General features: G+C 31.4%; 1 protein-coding gene across 1 annotated transcript; it reads left to right on the forward strand.

Moving 5' to 3' along the window:
* Nucleotides 1–33: 33 nt before the first annotated feature.
* LOC127708691 (histone acetyltransferase KAT8-like) lies at nucleotides 34–20,937 on the forward strand. Its single transcript, XM_052213806.1, has 10 exons — nucleotides 34–256; nucleotides 3,929–4,006; nucleotides 8,984–9,156; nucleotides 9,426–9,479; nucleotides 10,775–10,939; nucleotides 11,769–11,858; nucleotides 13,457–13,597; nucleotides 15,050–15,143; nucleotides 15,806–15,956; nucleotides 19,116–20,937. The coding sequence occupies exons 1-10, from the start codon at nucleotides 58–60 to the stop codon at nucleotides 19,330–19,332; spliced, it is 1,362 nt and encodes a 453-aa protein (XP_052069766.1). The 5' UTR covers nucleotides 34–57; the 3' UTR covers nucleotides 19,333–20,937.
* The last annotated feature ends 207 nt before the right edge of the window (nucleotides 20,938–21,144 follow it).

Below are 21,144 nucleotides of genomic sequence, written 5' to 3' on the forward strand. Positions count from 1 at the left end.
CTCATATTCCGCGTTTTTTCAACATTTAGAAAAAAATTTCAACAGACAATAACAAAAATGGCGGAATTGAAAAATCCAGAGATTTTAGAAAATCATGACTTTAATGTACAAATACCTCTACGAAGACTTTCAAATGGAGAAATATTGAACAATATGTCTGTAAATGAAACAAATGGAGACAAGAATGGACACGGAGAAAGCGATGTTCCTGATTTGGGAGATCACTACCTTGTTCGAAGATCTGATGGAACTTGGCGTACGACTATTTACTAATTTTCTTAAACTTTGGCTTTTGAAAATTTGTGTTTTCATCTGTTGGTCCCTAAACAATTTCTTTTGGTGTGTTTCATTGATCGATTTCCTGAGTAGCTTCGAAACATTGACTATGTCCCCAATCTATTAAAGGAATTCACGCCATCAAAGGAATTCTAGACTGCAGTATCAAGACAAATACGAAATAGGCACCATGATAATTCATCAGTGATTTGTTCATAAAAATTTGCACAAATAATCTTCATACATAATCAAGCGAAAAAATCTGTTTTAAAAAGAGGGGTCCATGTACTCGTTTTTCGAGCTAATGATTAAAATCTGTTGAAAATGCATCTTTCCATGATATGTCCCAGTTTCACGTCGCTAAAATAACATTTTATGTAAGCAACGTCATTTCCTCCTCTGTAACTGTATCCTATACCCTTAATTCATTTTAGTTTGTATTTCACAGTTTGGACCACTAAACAAAATCATGATCTCTCAGGTGCTACAGGGAGGAATGGGGATATCCATATCTGTGATCACCAGTTCACCTTTCTAGTTTATATTTCAATTCTTTAATTAGTTATCCTTTTTATAACATTGACTCTTAATTTATATTATTAACTAATAGATCAATGGAAATGTGTTAAAACCATTTGTCATTATTGACTGGTCAGAGAAAGTTTTGGGTATTAGGACAATGCAAGTAGCATCACCCTAGTTTGCCACATTTTGTTGTGGAAGTACATGTAATACATACCAATCTTCAATTCCAGTAGAGTCAACATATAGGTTCAGTCTGTGGTTTAAGTTTTTTAGACATCAATAAGTTTCATGCTATTTTTTGAAACTTGGGCAGAAGCTTGATTATGATAAAAAGACAGCTGTATCCAGAGCAAAATTTTGAAAAATACTTTCTTTTGATATTTCTGTATTTTGCTGATAAATGGAGGGGTTTTTATACGACCGCAAACAAATTTTTGTGGTCGTATATTGGTATGACGTTGGCGTTGTCGTCGTCGTCCGAAGACACACTGGTTTTTTGCACTCTAACTTTAGTTTAAGTGAATGGATCTCTATGAAATTTTACCACAAGGTTCAATACCACAAAAGGAAGGTTGGGATTGATTTTGGGGGTTATGGTACCAACAGTAAAGGAATTAGGGGCCAAAAATAAGCATTTTTGTAACTTCCAGACATAACTTGTGTGTTAGTGTATGGATCTCTCTGACATTGTACCACAAGGTTCCATATCACAAAAGGAATGCTGGGATTGATTTTGGGGGTAATTGCCTCAAAATTTTAGGATTTAGGGGCCAAAAAGGGGCAAAAAACAAGCATTTTTCTAGTTTCATGACAATAACATGTGTGTAAGTGTATGGATCTTTTTGATATTGTACTACAAGGTTCCATATCATAATGGGGAAAGCTGGAATTGAGTTTGGGGGTAATTGCCGAAACGTTTAGGAATTGGGGGCCAAAAAGGGGCCAAAAATAAGAATTTTTCTAGTTTCCAGACAATAACTTGTGTTCAAGTGTATGGATCTCTCTGAAATTGTACTGCAAGGTACCATACCACAAAGTGAAGGCTGGGATTGATGATGGGGGTAATTGCCTCAATATTTTAGGAATTAGGGGTCAAAAAGGGGCAAAAAACAAGCATTTTTCTAGTTTCAGGACAATAACTTGTGTGTAAGTGTATGGATCTTTTTGATATTGTACTACAAGGTTCCATATCACAATGGGGAAAGCTGGAATTGAGTTTGGGGGTAATTGCCGAAACGTTAAGAATTGGGGGCCAAAAAGGGGCCAAAAATAAGAATTTTTCTAGTTTCCAGACAATAACTTGTGTTCAAGTGTATGGATCTCTCTGAAATTGTACTGCAAGGTACCATACCACAAAGTGAAGGCTGGGATTGATGATGGGGGTAATTGCCTCAATATTTTAGGAATTAGGGGTCAAAAAGGGGCAAAAAACAAGCATTTTTCTAGTTTCAGGACAATAACTTGTGTGTAAGTGTATGGATCTTTCTGAAATTGTACTACAAGGTTCCATATCACAAAGGGAAAGCTGGGTTTGAGTTTGGGGGTAATTGCCCTAAACGTTTAGGAATTTGGGGCCAAAAAACAAATTTTTCTAGTTTCCAGACAATAACTTGTGTTCAAGTGTATGGATCTCTCTGAAATTGTACTGCAAGGTACCATACCACAAAGGGAAGGCTGGAATTGAGTTTGGGGGTGATGAATCATAAGGGGGTTCAAAAAATTTGGGGGGGGGGGATTTTTTTTTTTCATTTTTTTTTTCTTTTAAAATTTTCCATTGTAAGTTGGTTATTTCTGATTTATATTTGAAAGCAAATAATAATGATATGGTAGGAGATACACACCAAACAGGATGTGTAAATTATTATATAATAAGTATTGTGCAATAGCAAGAAATCTTCAATTGCACAGTATTGCGCAATAGCAAGAAATATCCAATAGCACAATATTGCGCAATAGCAAGAAATTGTCAATTGTACAGTATTGCACAATAGCAAGAAATATTTAATTGCACAGTATTGTGCAAAAGAAGATACTTCGTATAAATTGCTTATTTCTTGACCAATTTCAATGGGGTTTTGTTCTTGAATTCTTGGGGTTCTTTAATATGCTGAATCTAACCGTGTATTTAGTTTTTGGATTTTGGGCCCCGTTTTTAAATTGGTCCACATTGAGGTCCAAAGGGTCCAAAATTAAACTTTGTTTGATTTCATCAAAAATTGAATTATTGGGGTTCTTTGATATGCCGAATCTAACCGTGTATTTAGTTCTTAATTTTTGGTTCCGTTTTCAAATTGGTCTACATTAAGTTCAAAGGGTCCAAAATTTAACTTAGTTTGATTTTAACAAAAATTGAATTCTTAGGGTTCTTTGATATGCTGAATCTAAACATGTATTTAGATTTTTGATTATGGGCCCAGTTTTCAAGTTGGTCCAAATCGGGGTCCAAATTAAACTTTGTTTGATTTCAACAAAAATTGAATATATGGGGTTCTTTGATATGCTGAATCTAACCATGTATTTAGATTTTTGATTTTTGGGCCCTGTTATCAACTTTGTCCACATTGAGGTCAAAAGGGTCCAAAATTAAACTTTGTTTGATTTCATCAAAAATTGAATTCTTGAGGTTCTTTGATATGCTGAATCCGACCATGTATTTAGATTTTGGATATTGGACCATAATAGATGAATGTCCAATTTAAAATTTTTAAGTTCTTAGACCACATTCATTCTGTGTTAGAAACCTATGCTGTGTCAAATATTTAATCACAATCCAAATGCAAAGCTGTATCAAGCTTGAATGTTGTGTCCATACTTGCCCCAACTGTTCAGGGTTCGACCTCTGCGGTCGTATCAAGCTGCGCCCTGCGGAGCATTTTATTGCAATTGACACCAAGAATAACTTCTAAAGTTAAAAGTTTTCAGACATCAATAACTTTGTCAAACCTTCATGGAATTTTACAGAACTTGGACTGAATCCTTTTTATGATAAAAACCAGTATTCACCAAGAAAAAAGTGAAAACTTCTAAAAAAAGATATAATTTCAATAAGAAAAGAAAACAATGTGGGAACCTTGAAATCAGAATAGATACCAGTAACTGATACATCAATACATTAATTTTTTTACAGATGCAGCAGAGATTATACAGACTAGGCTTACTGACATGGTGGAAGGCAAACATGAATTTTATGTACACTATGAAGGGTGTAAGTTTATTTTGTTCTGACCATTGGTATTATAATGTTCTTTAGATTTTTGAAGGAAGAAAAATTGTACAAATAGCAATTGCTTAATTTTTCATTGATGTTGTTAGCTGCTTACATATGATTTAGGATTCATATTTTTGGAAGGAAGTTGTGTTATTTTTCAATAGGATATTATTTACCACCAACTTGGTCAATAGTAGTACAAAATGTATTGACCAGTTTGAAGCTAACCTTGAATAAGCATGTGGTTTTATTCCCCATTTTAATTATTTTTTATAAAAAAAATTGCTGTTGTACTTGTCAATCAAATTTCGGGTAGCTCTGACTTTCTAGTTATCAAGGTCCAAAGAATAGAAAATTACACTTTCACTTGTTACATGGATTTTTTTTTAAGATAGAATGATTTTTTCGTAGGTTGCTTTCAAAGAGGACTAGAATAATTGTTGCTAGATACTTTGCATGACTCTTACAATACAGTTTTCTCTAAGCTACAGAACTAGGGGCCAAGATAGGACATAACTCAATATACCCTTATATCCGAAAAACATTTTAGCATTATGCATAATATAAAGAAAACCAAACAAATTGCATTGCATCACTGGAAAGCAAAATCCAGAATCTGCACCAGACACATATTGTATGTCTATATCTTTCGACTTTGATTTTGTAAAATCATTTTTGTCTTGGTATTTTATTTCTGAAATATGACATAATCAAGAAATTATTGTCTCATTTATGTCGCGAAAGCGAGACATAGCGATCCTAGATTCCACCTGTGGAGGCTGCGGTGTCAACATTTAGGTTCAGTCTGTGGTTAAAGTTTTTTAAGACATCAATGACTTTGTCACACCTTCATGGAATTTTATGAAATTTGGACAGAAGCTTACTTATGACCAAAATACCAATATCCAGAGAAAACTTAAGAAAATATTTATTGTCATTTTTCCGCATTTTACTGATAAATGGACTTAATTTTTTTTACAGTTAACATTCTGATTTAGTCTAAGGTTAAAGTTTTTCAGACATCAATAACTTTGTAAAACCTTCATGGAATTCTATGAAATTTGGACAGAAGCATTATTTATGACCAACATACAGTATCCAGAGCAAAATTTGGAAAATATTTATTTTCATTTTTCTGATTTTTTTTTTAAATTCTGTATTTTACTGATAAATGGACTTAGTTTTTTTTACAGTTAACAAGTAGATACAGTCTGGGGTTTAAGTTTGTTACACATAAATTACTTTGTCAAACCTTCATAGAATTTTATGAAACTTTGACAAAAGCTTTTTTTTATGATTAAGAGATAATGTCTGAAGCAAACTTTTGAAAACATACTTTTTATACGCCCGTTTACGGGACGTATTATGGTATACCGTTGTCCGTCGTCAACATGTCGGACATTAACTCAAAAACGCTTTAACCATTTTGCATAAAACTTTGGTGAATTGTTTATATCTATTGACGTAATCTCCCTTTCGTTTTTTATAAATTTTAGATTTTACGTTTCAGAGTTATGTGGTTTTAATAACTTTTATTCATTAAAAAAAGGGGGATTTTCCAGTTTTCGGACAATAACTCAAGAATACTTTCACCTACTTGCAAGAAATTTTGGTGAATTGTTTATATCTATTGACACTCCCTTTCGATTTTTATATATTTTAGATTTTACGTTTCCGAGTTGCAGGGTTTTATTCATAAAAAAAGGGGGGATTTTCCAGTTTTTGGACAAAAAATCAAAAATGCTTTTTAGCAGTTCTTATGAAACTTTGGTGAATTGTTTATATCTATTGATGTAAGCTCCGTTTAGATTTTTATAAATTTTACATTTTACATTTCTGAGTTATGGGGTTTTATTCATTAAAAAAGGGGGGATTTTCCAGTTTTCGGACAATTACTCAAAAATGCTGTCAGTAATTCTCATGAAACTTTGGTTAATTGTTTATATCTATTGATGTTTACATTTTCATAAATTTCTAATATGACATTGAGAATTAATTGAACTTTAATTGTTTATAGTCTGACAACAGATTTACTAAGTATTGCGCAACAGCACAGTGTATTGCACAACAGCAAGAAATCTTTAATTGAATATAAATTCAATTCATATAACCAATTTCAAGTTCTTTGACTACATTTATTCAGAAATCTATAATATGTCAAATATTTATTAATACAATCCAAATTCAGACCTGTATCAAGCTTGAATACTGTGTCCATTTTTGCCCCAACTGTTCAGGGTTGGAGGCCACAGACCACAATTAAATTCCCCTATTAGTTCTTTATAACGTTTTGTTTCATTAAAAAAATTGCACCTTGCATTTTTGTCAAATCTTTTGTGTGTGTAATGTATAGTACTAGTCCAAAAATATATCCAAAATTCAGAAAGATTGAACCAATGACTCTTACAAATTTATCCAATACACATCCATACCCCTATGGACAAGTCAAGAGATGTTCCGAAAACTGTAAATATCACCTTTTTGCACCTGGCCTAATCACTCTTTCCATATCAAAATCAGTTAAAATACAACATCCAAAAGTTTATTTCACCTCTCTTCTTTTATTTCCACCCACAAAAAACTTAAGAAATGAGTGAGGAAGGGAAAGAAAAAAAATTAAGAAAAAATACACTCTAATTAAAAGGAACTATATTCGTGGACAACGAAAAGCGGGATCATTAATTGTGGTCTTGGGCCTATTAGGGGTCTAAAACTTGACCAATTCTAATAAAACTTGGCATGATTTAAGCTTAGTGTATTATAAAACAGTTTACAAAGTTTCAAAGCCATATGATACCAATTATAAAAAATGTGGCATTTTTTATATCTGAACTTTGGGTGCTGAATTGTGGCGTTGAATTAGAACAATTTCAACTATCAAATTTGGGCTTCTAAAAACCAAAGTATACCAAAACTTATATTTTTTAATGTTTCTATGTATAAGTTATCACCTATTAAAAGCAACAGATAGCATACTTCATGTTTCAGACTTATAAAAAATGGCCAGAAGTAAATTTTATATGAGCCTGTGCCAAAAAATAGAGGTTTTCAAATGATGTGAGGCCTTATATGAAATGTAATATTTTTCACTTACCACAATTTTCTGAAGTTGTTAAGTTATAAAAAAACCTTTTACATGTTATAAATGTACTTTTAATGGAAATATAAGTTTCAAATAGCATAACACATGTGAATAAAATTGTCTTCAGCAATGTCAAGCTTAAAAATACAGGTTGTCAATTTAGGTCGTTCCCCACATTTGCATATTAAAAAGCATATAAATGATATGGTAGATAGAGATATGCTTCTTTTTGCTCAAATCTTTGTTTAGATATGATAAAACATGGAGCCTGGATGTAACATGACTGTCACTTTCAACTATATATGTAGACAGTATGATTTGAAGCAAAGTTATTTACTTTACTTTTTAAAACCGGCATGAAATTTCAGCCTCAAAAGGCCAATATTTTAACCACTAGCTATCAAACAAAATAAAATAAAGGTAGTCTGTGAAACAGACAAGGTCAAACAACCAGTAATAAGTGCTTTTGATACAGATTCAGTGAAATCTGCTAAAAGGAATTCAACTTGTATGTGCATAGAACCTCATTTTTCACTTGCTTCATACTGACCGTTAGACTAAGACCATTAAAGCAGCACATTTTGCACTCTTATTCTGATTTTATCTACTTTTTTTTGTGTTCAGTGTTCAAAAATGAGTTAAACATCTACATTAGATACCACAAACACAAATAGAAAACCAGAAAAATCTGTCAGAGAGAAAGTAAGCATGCTACTTTTGTAAAAATATTGAAACAACTGAAAAAGTTCAATTTTGGACATGTAGGCTGAAATGTCACTTTTTTACAAAATTTCTATCAAATAAAAGTGGAAATCATTTATTCTCATGTAGTTTGACAAATTAATACCAATAGATCATTCAGTGAAGTTGTCAAAGTACAAATTCAATATTTCCTGAATTCACCTCTTAGGCCACAGACCACAATTAAATTCCCCTATTAGTTCTTTATAACGTTTTGTTTCATTAAAAAAATTGCACCTTGCATTTTTGTCAAATCTTTTGTGTGTGTAATGTATAGTACTAGTCCAAAAATATATCCAAAATTCAGAAAGATTGAACCAATGACTCTTACAAATTTAGCCAATACACATCCATACCCCTATGGACAAGTCAAGAGATGTTCTGAAAACTGTAAATATCACCTTTTTGCACCTGGCCTAATCACTCTTTCCATATCAAAATCAGTTAAAATACAACATCCAAAAGTTTATTTCACCTCTCTTCTTTTATTTCCACCCACAAAAAACTAAGAAATGAGTGAGGAAGGGAAAGAAAAAAAATTAAGAAAAAATACACTCTAATTAAAAGGAACTATATTCGTGGACAACGAAAAGCGGGATCATTAATTGTGGTCTTGGGCCTGGACCTCTGCTGGCGTATCCAGCTGCGCTCAGTGAAGCAGTTTATTTCCATTGTCAGTATTTTTCTGATACATGGACTTATACTTATAATTACTTTTTTACAATTAACATTTACAGACAGTCTGGGATAAAACTTTTTTGACAAGATAAAATTGTAAACCTTCATGGGTTGTAATGAAACTTGGACAGAAGCTAATCTTTTAAGTCCATAAAAAGCATCTAAAGAAAAGTTTTTTTTTTATAAATTCTGTATTTTACTGATACATTTGTAAATGGACTCACTTTTTAAGTCAACATTACACTTTTACACTGATAGCAGCAATCGCAGGCGGGACACACATTTTTGTTTTACCCAAATATATTGTGGCACAGCTATTGCTATTGTTATGTTGTCTCTTAACAAATGTGTCTGTTGAAGGTCTTTCTTCATCTTTGTTAACATTTTATACATTATACCCCTGACTAGAGGGGCCAAAATTGTGCTTAAGATATCAATAGAATCCCTTTATTTGATCTTTGTATGTTTCATAGTTAACAGAAGACTGGATGAATGGGTAAACATGACTAGATTTGATCTAAACAACAAACTGGAGGACCATTGTAAAATAAAGGATGTATCTATCACAATGACAGATCTCACAGACGATCGTAAGATAACAAGAAATCAGAAAAGGAAACATGATGAAATCAATCATGTTCAAAAGGTAATACCAGCTATTTCAAAATCTACAAATCACTAATAAAACCAACATACATGTTATGTTAGGGCAATTATGGAACCTGTTTCAAGTAATAAAAAGATGACAAAGTGTTATTTAATCTGAAAATTTATATATTAAAGAAAGGCTGATACACTGTAATGATATTTGATGGTAGTATAATAAAAAGCACAAGAATTTATTTAATTTGAACACTTGGAATTTTTATTTGATTGTACTATAGTTTAAGACCTATGTTGGTGTCTCTATTTCAGACCTATGCAGAGATGGACCCTACTACAGCTGCACTAGAGAAAGAACATGAAGCTGTAAGTATTGGTTAGAAGACTGACACAAATTAATAATAAAAATAATTGACATTAAAATTATAATAATAATTGACACAAAAAAGTATAACAATAGTTGACACAAAAAAGTATAACAATAATTGATTAACACAAAATTATGACAATCATATTTTGAAAGTTTATTCACAGACAGTTTCAATTTTTTGTCCTGTATAATTACTTTTTGGCAATAACATGGAGTTTTCGTAGGATGTTTTATATTGTAAAATCAGTTGTCTCAAACAATATGTGTTTTTGTCAAAGTTTATAACTTGATATATGCCCTAATTTTTATGCCCCCGCCCCGCCATAGGGTAAAGTGTTACCCTTGTACGTCCGTCCCACAAAACACAGATCAAGTTCGAAATTGGATGGCGTCACTGTTACGGTTCATGAGTTATGCCCCTTTATAAACATAAAAATTGCTGAATTTTTCGTTTCTGTCCTATAACTTTGCCTCAACCAAATCTTATGAAACTTATACACAATGCTTATTACCACAAAACACAGATCAAGTTTGAAATTGGGTGGCATCACTTTTACCGTTCTTAAGTTATGCCCCTTTATAAATGGAAAAATTGCTAAATCTGTCGTTTCCATTCTCTAACTTTAGTTTGCCTCAACCAAATGTTAAGAAACTTATACACAATGCTTATAATCACTAAACGGTTTTAACTATGTGAATCCTGCATCTGTATGTGGAAGTTGACTCATGCATATTTGCAATCGATGGGCATCTGTGGCCCATAGACACATTCTCCATTTATTTATTGTAATGATTACCAAAAAAACATTTGATCAAGTTTTAGAACTAAATATATAAGGAAAGATAAGAAATGGGAGAAAAAAACATCAAGCTATATCTCAATATGTTGAAGTGAAATACGGCGTACAATAATACATCTGATTAAGATAGAAAATAATATTTAATGGAATAGTCTTATATCATCTTATACCTTTTCTTTAAAGAAAGAAAAGTCTTACTCAACTGAGTCACAGGTTATATAATCTTTTGCTTTCACTTTTTGTACAACTATCTTTATATAATGTTTAACAAATGGAACATCTCAGACTGATAAAAAAATTACACCAAAATTAGCACAAATGGTTCTCGATATAGTTTATAAAACTGTTGCACTTTAGATAAGATCATGTATGACAATTTTGAAAAGATTGGCTAAAAGGTAGCCTCTTGTGAGTCTGGAATACAAAAAATGTTATGTATATTGAAACTTTAATTTATGTTATTTAAGTCTTAATGGTTTTTTCTTTCCTAGATAACAAAAGTGAAATATATAGATAAGATCCAGATTGGCAGATATGAGATAGACGCTTGGTACTTTTCTCCATACCCTGAGGAGTACGGTAAACAGTCCAAGTTGTGGATCTGTGAATATTGTCTTAAATACATGAAGTTAGAGAAATCTTACAGATATCATCAGGTTAATAAACACTTTATACTTGTAATATCTTTTTTTCCCTCATTAATTGCTAAATATGTGAGTGAACAGCTAAACACTGATTGATATATATTTATACTTTATATAGTCATTTGTGTGCAGGTGCACCTTGGAGACACTGACCATGTGACATAAATTCCATAGTTCACTGGCTTTTAGGTCACTCTTTGGTTTTTATGTGGTAGTTCAATTTAATTAGGGGAACAACTTTTATCAATATGTTTTTCCTATGATAAGAAAAGGAAGAGATATGCAACTAGCCATAAGCATCTGAAATTGCAAAGTAATTCCTTTAGAAAAAAAAGATATTATTGGTTAATGAATAAAATGATTCAGTCTGGTCAGTAGTCAATGTAATAAAAAAAACTAATGTGTATTGGGTTGTTGTACCTATATATATAAAAAATTAAACATCATATTATTCATAAAAATTAAACACATAAAGTTGAGCTGATAATTTCTTTCATTTTGAACATAGACAGACTAGCTTTAAAAAATTGTACCCACTTTAATTAGACTTGATAAATTTGCATGTGTTACTTGTCATACCATTAAATTGATAAAATGATTGTTTGATGCTTTACAATATAACATGAATAAATACATAATACAAAGTGAACAGGATGTCAATATTTATAGGTCATCTATTATGGGAAAAACTGTAGGACTTAAGAAAATTTTATGATTGAAGGAAATGTTATATAATGGAATACAAAAACTATCTGGAATTGAAATATTATATTTTGAACAAACAGGTTCCTTACAAAGTAAACAGTCATTTTCATAATTGTAAAACATCTCTTTTTTTCAGACACAATGTATTTTCAGACATCCGCCTGGCAAGGAAATTTATAGAAAGGGAACTATATCAGTGTTTGAAGTAGATGGAAAAGAAAGCAAGGTAAATTAATAGATTAATGATCATACTGGCTTTTCAAAGAAATTTTACGAACTAGATTCTACATATGAAACTAAGATACTCTTGTACTGCAAATCACTATTCAATGGCTAAGGTTAAAGCAACAGTAATAGCTATATTTTTCCCTTTAAATCTATTTTATCAGTTGTTATCTATTATTTTCCTCATGAATTATAACATCCACTTCAGTTTTAGAAGCTTATCTCACTCTGTGAACTTAGCCCTGTACAAAAAAAAAAGTCTGGATATGATACTGTTCATTCAGAAATCATTGCGTGCATTTATTCTTGCGATTTTTGAAGATTGGACAAAAATGTGAGATTAATTATTGTGAATTCAGGAAATCTGCATACAGATGTATGTAACAATATGAGAATACAAGTTCTCATTATTGGGATACTCACCCAGTGGCAGCATTTGCATTGATAAAAACCTTGCAACAATTTTTGAATTTACAGTTTCCTAATGTCAAGGAACCGTGAAACTTTTAATAACAGAAAATGGTGGGATACCACAGTAAATAACAAAAAATCACCACAAAGCCACAAACAGTAACATATGAACTAGATAGCATTGACTTTTTAACACTATTCTTTAAATACAAATGCTTGACTGTACCTTAAATGCTTAAATGGAATGCATATATATCCAAACTAAATTAATAAAAGCAGTATAATCCAGAAATCAAATGAATTCCCTGATAATATAATGAATATAATGAATACTTTATCATATGAAAAGCAATATATGTGGATTCCTCATTTATTCTTGAAATCTGGGAAGCCATATAAGGGTTTTTAACTTCTCTAATAGGTTTCTTAAAGTGTGGTGACCAAAAAATTGTATGTGAGACCCTCTTTTTCATATTAGCTATATATGACAACAACTTGTAACGCAGAAAGTAAACAAATAAGGAACGATTCGACAAAGCAACACACCATCTCTGATTTGATGAACTTTCTTCCCCACCCTTGATTTTCATTCTGTGGTGAACCCTGGAATTACATAAGATTTTTGATGTTATGACATCACAGTTACGTCATAAAATGCACCAATGTCATGAAAACAAAGAAAACTGCTAAGTTTATGCAGTTTTCCTTCATTATTTCAATTGTGGAAACATTGTGCGCAGGCAAGAAACAATAAAATAATTTAAGAGATGCTTTATTATAACTATTGGCATATATTCTAACCAAATATAAAGTTGTTTCTTGGGTGCGCACATACTTATCCAATCTAATATACATACCTAAAGGTTGACGTAAAACAAGGAAAATTATGAAATTTTTCAAAATATACACATTTTGTCATAGTTTGTTGCCATGGTAACTTGTTTAAATGTGAAATTTGTTTTCATTTTCTGAACACCTTAACCTTTGTGTAGTTTGGACAAAGTTGTGAATATGTATGGTAACTTTTCAATTTGCACTAACATTTGGGCCAAATAAGGGACTTATTGCCCCTACTCCTTTATTGACTTTAATGTAAGCTCTATTCACCATTTTCATTACTAAAGTATTAATTTCTTATATATATGTTAATTTAAATTACAGTCTCTATTGATTTTATGATATTTGCAGATTTATTGTCAGAATCTGTGTTTAATGGCTAAATTGTTTTTGGACCACAAGACATTATATTTTGATGTGGAACCATTTATGTTTTACATACTGACAGAGGTGGACCGGTTCGGATGTCACCTAGTTGGTTATTTCTCTAAGGTGAGTAGAATACCAAGTTTAAGATAAATCTTGACCTTTATATGTATTTAAATGCTAAAGCTCAAGTAATTATCAACAATAAAAATGTTAGATGTTTATCTGTAGGAATAATGTTTGAAATAAGTTTTATAAGAATACTGTTTTGAAACAGATATTTCCTCAGTGTGTTCAATTTATTATTGTTGTTGAAGTTAAATTGCCTTTTTTCCACTGTAAAGATTTTTATACATTTCTGAAGTCTTGGAAATTAAAATTTACTAATAATGACATGAAAAGAGCATATCTTTATATCAAAATTTTAGGGGTTTCAAAGATGGAACTTAACAATATGATATTTCTTTAGGTTGCACTTTTCAATACAGCTGTTTCACAAACCACACCTCTTTTGGGGAGATTTATAATATTCATAAATATTTTGTTTTGTTTACCTACTGGTTTCCAGATATGATCTCTATGTTTCATCTCATATATGTTATTTGCGGCAGAGTCAACAATGTATTTGTTTGTGATTAGGTCTAGTTTATGGTGAACCACTAGTGGAAGGTCAATGTTATTTGGAATGCAGTTGTATTAGCATTGGCACATCTCATTTCCATGGAGATTATTTGGCTCTGCCCCCTCAGTCATGGTCTATTGACTTTGAAACTTTTGCTTAGTTAACATGTATTAGTTTGTGATTAGGTCAGTCTATGGGGAACCACTAGTGGTAGGTCAATGATATTTGGTATGCAGTTGTATAAGCATCGGCATATCTTAATTCCATGGAGATTATTTGTCTCTGCCCCCTCAGTCATGGTCTATTGACTTTGAAACTTTTGCTTAATTTACATGTATTAGTTTGTGATTTGGTCAGTTCAAGGGGAACCATTAATGGTAAGCCAATGTTAATTGGTATGCAGTTGTATTAGCATTAGCACATCTCATTTCCATGGAGATTATTTGGCCCCGCCCCCTCAGTCATGGTCTATTGACTTTGAAACTTTTGCTTAGTTTACAAGTATTAGGTTGTGATTAGATCAGTTTAAGATAAACCGCTAATGTTAAGTCAATGATATTTGGTATGCAAATTTATTGGCATGTGCAAGTCTGGTTTCCATGGAGATTATATAGCCTTTCCCCCTCATCATGGTTCATTGACTTTGAAACTTTTACATAGTTTACAAATTAATGTTTGTGTTTAGGTTTGTTTAAAGGGAGCGACTTATGATAATTCAATGGTATTTGGTATGCAGTTGTATTGGATATTGGCACATCTCATTTCCATGGAGATTGTTGAGCCATGTAATTTCAGTCATGGTTCATTGACTTTGAATATTTGCATAACTTACATTTTAAAGTATTGCTATTTTAATTTCAACATTTACATTATCAAAATAACAAAAAGGCGAGACATATCTCTGTGTTAACAGTTTATTATTGTAATTCAGTACTAATGCTATTTGAATATTTTAGGAAAAAGAATCACCTGATGGGAACAATGTTGCTTGTATTTTGACCCTCCCTCCATTTCAAAGGAAAGGTTATGGGAAATTTCTGATTGCATTCAGTAAGTATGATTATAGTAAGGAATTTTTCAATCATTTTAATTTTAGAATACAAATTCTATATACATGTATCTATTGCCTCAAGGTTATCATCATTGAACTGTCACATTAAGATGTTTTTAAACTATTAAGTAAAAAGGGTGAAGCAACCTTAGTTTATGGTTGAATTGTTACAATTATGAGTTGGTTAAGATTTTGGTAATGTTAATTTTTCAGTAGTAGAATATTAGGTAGATGTGATAACAAAGAATTTGAATGACCACTTTAGTAATGGTGTCCGTGAAGGTTGAAGTTTTTAAATGGCATTCAATGTAAAGCAAATATGATGTCAAAACAAATATATTATTATTTGAAAACATCAAAAGGTGAAGCATTAAAATATATGTCATAAGATAGGTTTAACTTTATTTAACACAGAAATTTATGTAAGACACAGCATGGCATTTCTTTCAAACATGTTAGTAAGGAATTGTGTTCGATGTAAAATTCAATAGTAAATAAAAACAATACAGAGTGAAATTTCATTTTGATTGTTGATTAAATGAAGCAAGGGATCATTTGACTAACCATCCTCGTGTTAAAAAGTTACATTAAAAATTATTGGTTCATTATAAAATGCTAATAAGTGAGTACTGGTCACATATAAACATGTTCTATATTATAGGCTATGAATTATCAAAGTTGGAAGGCACAGTAGGGTCTCCAGAAAAGCCATTGTCAGACCTTGGTAAACTTAGTTACAGAAGTTACTGGTCATGGGTACTGTTAGAAATACTCAGGGATTTTAGAGGAACCCTGTCTGTTCGGGATTTGAGGTAAAATGAATAAATTATAATATATAGTGTTATAAAACTAGAGGCTCTAAAGAGCCTGTGTCGCTCACCTTGGTCTGTGTGCATATTTAACAAAGGACACTCTCCAACATTGTAGATGAGAATAGAATTCATCACAAAAATCTCTGTTTTGTTGATCTTGTATTACTGATCATTAAGTCTGTTTAGTTTCTCTCTATCTTCTTTAGTTTTTGCTCAAAACACAAAAGAGGGTAAAAAAAAATCCTCATTTAAGGGCAATCACTCCTGTAAAGAGTGACAGTCTACTAACTATATCGGCAACATTTGACTTGTTAGTATATCTTGCCTTGCTGATCATTTTTGTGATTTAATGTGTCTATTTATCTTTTATAATTTTTATCATATAAGCCAAAAGGAAAAAAATGGTAAAAATCATCATTAAAGGGCAATAACTCCAATAAGGAGTTGTCGGACGATTTCCTCCAAATTGTCTTAATTGGAGATCTTGTCTTGCTGATCATTTTTCCTTATTTAAGTTTCTATCTATTATAATTTTAAGATATAAGGCAAAAACACAAAAAATTGGTAAAAATCTTCATCAAAGGTCAATAACTCTTATAAGGATAGACTGACGATTTCCACCATGTTAGACTTCTTTGTAGAACTTGTCTTGCTGATCATTTTTGCAATTTAAAGTTTCTATCTATCAAAGTTTTCAAGATAATAGGCAAAAATGAAAAAAAATGGTAAAATTTGTCATTTTAGGGCAATAGCTCCTATAAGAAGTTGTCTGACAGTTTTGACGTATATGGACAATTGGTAGAGCTAAACATTCAGAACATTTTTGCTCTTGTCAGATTTTCTCTATTTATAACGGTTTTCAAAATAATAGACAAAACTTGCGTTTTACCTCTATGTTCTATTTTTAGCCATTTGGCCCAGTAGTTTCAGAGGAGAAGATTTTTGTAAAAGTTAACGACAACGGACTATGACGGATGCGAAGTGATGAGAAAAGCTCATTTGGCCCTTTGGGCCAGGTGAGCTTAAAAGAGGAAATGTTCTATGATTGCCAATGAGACTACTATCAAACAAAGGCTAAAGGATGTGAACAACTACAGGTCACTGTAAGGCCTTCAAAAATCAGTTTCATTTTGCATATCATAATTCTTATTATACCAGGTCAGTTGCTACCAAACTTTGGCTAAATGATACATTTAAGATGACCTTTTAAAAGTATAGCTGAACATGGCCACCAATGTTATTTAACCAAAGGGTGCAATCAACAGTTTTTTGTTTTTTTTTATTTTAAGTGATTCTTAGTGGTGATATTGTTAATAAAGAAACTTGTATAAAACTAGATATCACTTGAATCAGAATTTTGATATATTAAAAAAGTTTTACTCAGAGAAAATTAAAAAAAAGCCCAATCTCAACATGGAAAAATCTGAAATCAGGTCATGTGCATACCCATGTAGGCATGATACAGGCACATTTCAGATAATCAGCAGTGTATGAATTTCAAAGAGTTTAACCTGGTCTTTCAAAAAATTCTCGCTTCAGAGTACTGCTTCGGAAAGAGCTACAGTAGCTACAAATAAGTTAAATTTTCACAACCAAAAAAGCAGGAAGTTTACAGTGTTGTCTTACCTTAAAACAAGTAGATATAATCTAATTATACAACCGCAAAAAATTTGCAGTCGTATATTGGTATCACAATGTCGTCGTCTTCAGCGTCGTGGTCCGAAGACATTTGGTTTCCAGACAATAACTTTAGTAAATGTAAATAGAAATCTATGAAATTTAAACACAAGGTTTATAACCACAAAAGGAAGGTTGGGATTGATTTTGGGGGTTATAGTCCTAACAGTTTAGGAATTAGGGGCCAAAAAGGTGCCCAAATAAGCAATTGTTTAGTTTCCAGACAATAACTTGTGGAACGGTGTATGGATCTCTCTGAAATTATACCACAAGTGTCCATACCACAAAGGGATGGTTAGGATTGGCTTTGGGGGGTTATGGCTCAAACTGTTTGGGAATTAGGGGCAAAAAAGGGGGAAAAACAAGGGTTTCCTGGTTAATGGACAATTTTAAAAAAAGTACAATGTTATGTTTGGATTACCTCCCTTACACTGCTTTTAAATTATGCATTAAGAAATGTTGTATTATCTTGAGGTGATTAGCTGTCAATTTATTTTTAGAAGTAACTATTTAAAAATGCTGATTAAGGAATATTAATTTTAGCCATGATTATGTATGTCATTTTCTATTTTAAGACTTTTATGATGTATTTAAATGGATAATTATGGTTGCAAACTCCATTGGAAATTTGAATTGAGATTATGACCATATCTTGAGGGAAAAGGGGGGGGGGGATGGTAAAAAAGAAATTGTGAGGGGGGACAACTTTTTCTCATTTCAGATTTTAGAAATTAAAAAGAAAATTTCTTCAAATATTTTTTTTTTGCAAAAAAAGAAGGGGGGGGGGGTAAAAAAATATTTTTATTTTAGGGGGGTGGGTCAATTTGCAACAGCATAGTGTATTGCACAAAAGCAAAAAATTGAATATAAATTCAAATCATATAACCAATTCTATGTTCTTTGACTACAGTTATTCTGTGTCAGAAACCTATTATGTGTCAAATATTTTATCTGCGGTCGTATCCAGCTGTGCTCGGCGAAGCAATTTATTTTTAAAATTATTTTGATCTTCAACCTGTTTAATTTGAAAGCTAACTAACTAATATTCATTATCAAATACCAAAAACATGATACTTCTTAAACAATTATGTAAGTAAAAGGGATTTCCCTCCATGTCTATTTTTAGTCAGGGAATAACCCGTAGTATTTTATACGAAACTGTTTATAGCACCCAAAAGGAAGCATTGATGCAACAAAGATTCCTATTGAACTCCATCACTATCTGATGTCTTATTATCCTGATAAGCTGAACAAGCACCTTAGGGCCTCCAGTTTATTACACATATCATCATTTTAATTTGTAATTAATTCATGTTTTGCATGATTAATGGGTTAATTATAGTGCTACCCGTTAAACACTATGATAGAATTATGTAGGATTCATTTATTTAAAGCAAGAAAATGTCAAATGAATATACAAAAAATTAAATCAGCATAAACATGTTTCAGCTGTGTACAATAAAAGACATATTTATTTTATAGCCAGATGACCAGTATCACCCAGCACGACATCATTAGCACACTACAATCAATGAACATGGTGAAGTATTGGAAAGGACAACATGTCATTTGTGTCACACCGAAACTTGTTGAAGAACATCTCAAAAGTGCACAATACAAACGTCCTGTTCTTCCTGTGGACAATGGCTGTCTTCGCTGGGATCCACTCAAAAGACCTGCTAAAATGATCAAAAAATGAGCATAGATGTACAGCTATACAAGATAAAAAGAGAAAGATACCAGTCTGTCTCACTGGTATTCAAATAAAAGAGATACTCAAAGAGTTCAATGACTGTTCAATCAAGTGGAATGGATCAGTGTTTTGCCTTTCATAATCAGTTTTTATTTTGCTATAAATGAAAATTTTAGTGTTGTAGAAAACTTTGAAAATGTTCCTGTTACTGATATATTACAGCTGAAACCATTAAAGAGTTGATCTGTGATCTTGCAAGTGGTTGGTTTTATTTAGATTGTATGACAGTTAATTTTTAAAAGGTTAGCAGTTTTAAATCAAATTGTTCAAACAAAACATCTTTATATTGGTAATTAGTATTAGAAGTAGATTTAGTTTGGCCTTTGCAGTCTTGGTTTCAACATTATTCTTGTGTTGCCTTCATAGATCTATATTTCATGGTTAGTATGGGGATATGTAAGGGCTGCTCATCTTAAGCCATGTTAATCGGCACATGTTCTATTTTATGATTCAAAATGCTTATTTTTCTATTTTTCCACCTTGATTTCAGGGTTTGTTGGCACAAATTTGATGACTAGCAACACTAGAGTGGACCACTTAATGAGATGCACATCCTATGTGGCATTAAACACTTGTAGCAACATAAATAGAATTGATCACTTACAAGAAAAATTAGTATCAGGTTGATTGATTATTCTTGAAATTATTAAATAAGTTTTGCTACAAATCTTTATTTTATATTCAATTCTCAACTTGTCATTTCATTTTGCAATTTCTTTTCTTTAAAATTTCTTTTTGTTGATATTTAGGAACAATGTGGGTCGGAATTTCATTTTTTAATCTACTTGCATTACTGTTTCCACAAGAAGGGATGCAGGTTTATCAAACAGTATCAAGATTTTTTTTTTTATAAATTCAATGTAAGTGCTTCATATGTGGATATTTAAAGGAATTTTATCTTTGCAAATATATTCATTTTGTAGTGACTTTCAAAACACATTATCACAAAAGTTTGACATGTATAATTGATTTTATGCAGTAAAATCTGTTTCCATCTGTTTAAAAATTGTTTTTAAGGAAACATTTTATAAGTATTTGCATGTAATTATAAACAAAATATTGTACACAGGGTTTACAAAAACATTACCTTTCCTAGATTCTCCTCTTCTTAAATGTCAGTATACACAAAATAATAATTAAAATCATTATTTACAATCTGTTACTTTTATTTGTCTCCATATGTTGAATTTTGTGCAAAGTTATTGATAATTTTAAAATAGGAAAGTATGTTTCTGATGTTTGATATACTCTTTTTCCACAAATTACAATTTCACAAGACTGTTCTGAAATTAGTATGTTAGTTTAATGAATATATTGAAACGAACAATTTACTTGAGGTACAAGTGTATGATTTGATTGGATGATAATTTGTATTCAATGTATAGACGTTCCTTTTATTGTTACATCATAACAGACTATGCTTATTCAAAGTGAACTTAGACATAATCGTCACATTTATTGTGCAAAGTGTTTGTCGTTATATTTCAACAAACCTTGCTATGTATGTACATCCTAGCAATGTGTTTATTGTTAATAAAATTGTTAATAGATCATTGTTTTTAAAATTTATAACTTTTAAGCTTCAAGATTCATCAATACTTTGTGGACTGATTTGTTTTCATTCAGTTATATAATAATTGTTGGATTTTCTATCTCATCTGAATATTTAACTGAAAGTGAGACATAGAAATTTCTTATATCATCCTGGTAAACAGGAAATTATGAAATATAATCTTGTTTCTAGAAATTATAGCATCA

Source organism: Mytilus californianus, unplaced genomic scaffold, assembly GCF_021869535.1.
Source record: "Mytilus californianus isolate M0D057914Y unplaced genomic scaffold, xbMytCali1.0.p SCAF_7, whole genome shotgun sequence".
Taxonomy (NCBI): domain Eukaryota; kingdom Metazoa; phylum Mollusca; class Bivalvia; order Mytilida; family Mytilidae; genus Mytilus; species Mytilus californianus.